The 5,088-nt window shown below is 36.4% G+C and overlaps 1 protein-coding gene across 1 annotated transcript in view; it reads left to right on the forward strand.

Moving 5' to 3' along the window:
- Positions 1-45: 45 nt before the first annotated feature.
- Positions 46-5,088, forward strand: part of prkd2 (protein kinase D2) — a 94,655-nt gene continuing 89,612 nt past the window's right edge. The window contains exons 1-2 of the mRNA XM_087283750.1: positions 46-509; positions 603-930. Of these exons, the coding sequence (XP_087139876.1) occupies positions 604-930 (327 nt within the window). The 5' untranslated portion in view covers positions 46-509; position 603. The remainder of the gene's footprint in view (positions 510-602; positions 931-5,088) is intronic.

Genomic DNA, 5,088 nt, shown 5'->3' on the forward strand with positions numbered 1-5,088 from the left:
TTCAGACAGCAGGGAGGTGGAGGCAGGGCTAGAGGGAGTGTCCTCAGTAGTTTTCTCACTGAGGCACAGCAGACACAGCTCAACACGACAAGAAACTGAAATACAGCCTGACTTGCAAAGCAAGCCTAACCAGGAGCTCTCTTTGGTTTATTTCCTGTATGTGGAAGCCATCTTGAGAAGACAGACCTAGTGCTACAAACGCTTGTTTGCATTTGTTAGTTTCTCTCTTGTTTGTGCCCGTTGTGCTTCCTTGAAGTTTGGACTTTTTTCTTTTCAAAGCTGCTTTGGAGCCGTGAGGGAACAGGAAGCAGGAGGGGGAGGAGGTGGAGGAACACTTAGTTTCAAAACTAAACTTTATCTGCACTTCTCACCTGCTTCTTGCTTGGAATGAAAGCCATATAGAGGACCTCTCCGTCAAAGAGAGGGCAACAAGAAAGAAGAGCCACTTCCTGGAAAGGGATCACTTGTTTTTGAACTTTAGGAGACACGGCACACACACAGCAGGGACGGTCAGTATTGATGAGTGAGTGACTGCTGGAGTGTGTAGGTGAGTTTGATACCTCACACTACCCAGTCTTATCTCTCTCTCTTGACTTTTTCAGTATGGCCAATGTCAGTCCCTTCATGTCTCCGGGACCCATGTCCCAAGTATTTTTTCCCCCGGGTGGCCCATCTCCACCTGGGTCAGTGGTGTTGCAACAGGGGACACCAGTTTCTGTCCATGCATCTCAAACCCCAGGATTCCCTACAATGGACATGGGGGTTGTCTCGGGTCCCGGTGGGGCATCTGGAATGCTGCCTGGGCCTCCAGCTCCAGCTGGTGTCTCCTTCATCATACAGATTGGACTGACCAGAGAGTCTGTTCTTCTACCCCAGACTGCAGACCTGGCCTACGTCAAACAAATTGCTTGCTCAATTGTGGATCAGAAGGTAAGCACCACCCAGTGTTTTTGCACTACCACTTTCTGCACAGCTCAAACGGAAGTTAAACATTTTGAAGTGTGTTTGCCCTTAGAGATTGTACTTCAAGTTCTACAGAATTTGGATCTTGGTCTTGAGGAGTTTACATTGGGGAATCCTTTGGAACTTACCTTTGGGACCATTAAAGTTATATTTCTTTCTTCATTGTATATACATATTTAGTGTTTGAATGAAGTCAGTAGGGTGTCTTTCACTGTAGTGGCGCTTTTTTTTTGTCATGGACACTAAAAAAATCTACTCATACACGGTACCCACAGACACATGCAATGTATTCTTGGCATGCTGTGTTACGAGCAGCAACTCCTTACCAAATGACAGATATTCGCAATGAAAAAATCCTACTACATTTATCTGAGTGCATTGCTAATGAGTATACAGTATGTAAGCCCATGAAAGGTCAGAAGGGGAAAAAGTATATTGAAAATTGCATATGTAAATCTAAAAACTGTCTATTAAATTTAAGAAACATCAGGTGGACCATACCTGGGTTCAACTGAAATGAGCTCCTAATGACAAAGATCAGATGGACTTTGAATGTCCTAGTTTAGTACAGAATGTCCCATTTCGGCACTAATGGGACAAGAAACAGACTAGGCATTTCATGACCTCAAATTTGCATAAGTGCCTAACAACTGAAGGTTTAGCCAATCAGACTGTGAGATGATTCGATTATCAGATTCCCATGCTCCGGGAAGTGGCATGAGTTCAAAGCCCCTTAAAATAGAGCTTCACCATCACTAGCCTGGCTTCTTCTGTTCCTAAGAATCTCAATGTCTTGAACTTGCTAAAAACAGTTCCCTTTGAAGGGAACCTACAGGACTTGTCCAGTTTTAACTATGAATTTTATAAAGTGATTTGGACTTTAATGGGAAACACTGACCACGACTTTGTTTTTTGTTTTTTTCCATTTGCTCACAAATCAGTTGAATACAACAAGTTCTCTGTAGTCTTCTTTGGACTGGGAGATTTGTGAGCTTGTATTTTGGCTCTTTCTCTCATCTCCCCTTGGCTTCAGGCAGAGTGACTCACAGTACTCCCTCTCTGTTTATTCAAATGGCTCCCTCTGTTCCACAGACACTTTTTTTCCATTCACTTGGAAGGTAAAGTGTCGGCTTCATTTAGTTCCTCCCCGTAGGGTCAATTTATCTACTTCTAGGACAAGTCCCCCCCACCCCACCATTCCTGAAGAACTGCAGAATTGTTCTGCCATCGATGTAATGCATAATTAAAGCATCTATATAGTTCCACGCAAGGACAGTTTCAATTGATTGGAGTGACCCTTTTGTTCCTTAACCAGCCTATTTTCCCTGCTGGTCCAACACGTAAGCAGCCCATTGTCCATGGGATAAAGAGGAGGAAATGAAGCCTGTTTCCTCCCAAAGTAGGAGGCCACGGTGTGTCCTCCGCCCCTGAACCGCTCCCTTGGGTTTCCTCCAGGAGTTTGTTTTCTTACTGCAGGTTTACAGACAATTCAGTTACGTCCATCCCTGTACATCTCCATGCAACACCCTTCCCTTTGCCTCTAGCTGTTTTTGACCTTTTTTGTTGTTGTTGTTGTTTTAGTTAGAATGTTTCTACATCTTCCCTCCATTGCGCCTTGAGGCAAATTTCTGTGTTACTGTAAAAAATGCCAACAAATCTGTCTAATTTATGATAAAATATGGTACAAAATATTAAAGAAATTAAACTTTTTGGAAAGCAACTTAATTTTAGTACTGCTAATAAAAATATACTGTATTTTATAAATATACAGTCATTTTTCAATACCGTTATGTTAAATATGTTTTAAATATACTGTAATATTTTACAGTAATATTTTGATATTTACAGTAGTATTTTATGAATATACAGTAACATTAATAAAACAGAATTTTATAAATATACAGTAATATTACCAAAACATACAGTATTTTAATAAATATACAGTAATATAAATATAAATACAGTGTATTTTATAAATACACAGTAATATTTATAGTATATAGTAATGTTGAATGTATTTTAAATGTAAAGTAATAATTACAGTATTATTTTACAGTAATATTTTTAAATTTACAGTAGTGTTTTATAAATAAACAGTATTTCATAAATAAACAGTAATGTTTTAGATATACAGTAATGATAAATATTTTTTAAATATCCTGTAATATTTTACAGTAATATGTTGATATTTACAGTATTGTTTTAAAAATCTACTCTAATATTGATATAAATATACAGCTTTGATATATATACAGTAATATCTACTTTATACAATAATGTTAAATACATTTTAAATATACAGTAATATGTATAGTAATTTTTAATGCTTACAGTAATATTTTTTAAATGTACAGTAATATTAATATAAACATTCAGTATTTTATAAATATACAGTAATGATTTCAATAAACAGTAATGATAAATATGTTTTATATATACAATAATATTTACTGTAATATTTAGAAGTACTACAACAATCATATATTTTTGTTACACTGACAAAAACTATAAGCAATTGGGGAATGAGAATCATGATTAACCACTGTTAATAAAATGATGGCTAAATAAGTGGTTAGGTTGGATGTTTTTGTCCTCTACAAAGAAACGCCTGGATTATCAGTCTCCTTCACCTAAGCAGGCCTTGTTTTCCAGGCCTGGAGTGGCGACAGTAAATTTAAATGGAGCAGATTTGTGGTTTCCCTTTTAATAGTTTTTTTGGAAATTAAACAATAAATTGACGAGTAATGCCCTGTCCTCTTTAATATAATGTGTAATTCAGATCACACAGTTTCCAGCTTGCAAGCATTTGAGCAGGTTTATACTAAACTGAAGAAAGTTAAACAGTACTAACACAAAATTTTTGACCCGTGTACCAAAACTCTTAATGTCTTTGGACTGTGACCAGTGTCAAAACAACATTCTCAGTTTCACTACAGATCCATTGTGGACCTACAGGTTAATGTGGTTTGATTTCAGATGGTGTTTCCCTATTCCTGGGGGAAGAGGACTATGAAGTATAATGTAGATTAGTGTGGAAATGTCAGCTGCTGGTGTAAAATCACAACCCGTTAGTTTTCCTACAAATGTAGCCACTGAAAGGCACACATTGATATCAGGGGAGTTACAGGGAATTCAGCACAACTCCAACAAGTCCTCTCAGTCCTGTTTATTTGCATGGCTGTGAAGATTTTTTTGCATGACCGTATTTCCTGACTAATGCACCGCTTCATCATTTGACTATTCAAAATGTGCATATGGTCGCTATCAACAGGAAGTGAATGACAGAACGGACAAGAGACAAGACAAGAGACAATCTCTGGCCTTTTGTTTTGTTAGGAAGATTTTTTTCTATTATTATTAACTCAACTGAAAGGTCTTTTGCATTTAATCGTGATGTTGAAGATTTAGATAAGAGCGCTGGTTCTTAGATAAGAAGAAATCTGCTTCGTTTTTTGTTTGATTTGACCTAAATTGAACTTTGTGCTTGATTTGTTTATTTATTTATTGTATTTAATATAATTTGTCACATACAGTAGTTATGTTAGATATTATTTGAATGATAGCAAACAACAGGTGATTGTTAAAAGCAGCTGAGAATAAGAAATAAATAAAAACATACCTTGAAGGGGTAGTTCACCTAAAAGTGAAAATAACGTCACAATTAATACCCTTAACTTGTTATAAACAGACATGTTTGAATTTTGAGCAAAAAAATAGATATTTTGAAGAGTTTCATTAAACAGTAGCCATTGACTTTCATAGTATTTTTTTTTTCCCCTTACATATGCCAATGGTTACCGGTTTCTGACATTTTTCAAAATAATCTCTAATTCGATTAACCAGAAAAAAGAAACTCATAAAAGTGGAGAAAGGTGGGTAAATGGGTGAACCATGCCTTTAAAGATACTATTCACTTGTTGAGTGTGACGTCATGTGAAGCGCTCTATCAAACTGTATAAAGAGACTCAACAAATAGTAATTATGAACAATTACAAGGTGATGTAATACTTTAGAAAATCATAAATGCAATATATGTTTATCCATGCCTAATATCCGATGGCCAGAAAGTGATTCTTTTTTTATAAATTGTTAAAATATTGGTTTATTTGATGCAGTAAGTCCAGA

This window comes from Danio rerio, chromosome 15, assembly GCF_052040795.2.
Source record: "Danio rerio strain M-AB ecotype USA chromosome 15, GRCz13ab, whole genome shotgun sequence".
In the NCBI taxonomy this organism is placed as follows: Eukaryota; Metazoa; Chordata; class Actinopteri; order Cypriniformes; family Danionidae; genus Danio; species Danio rerio.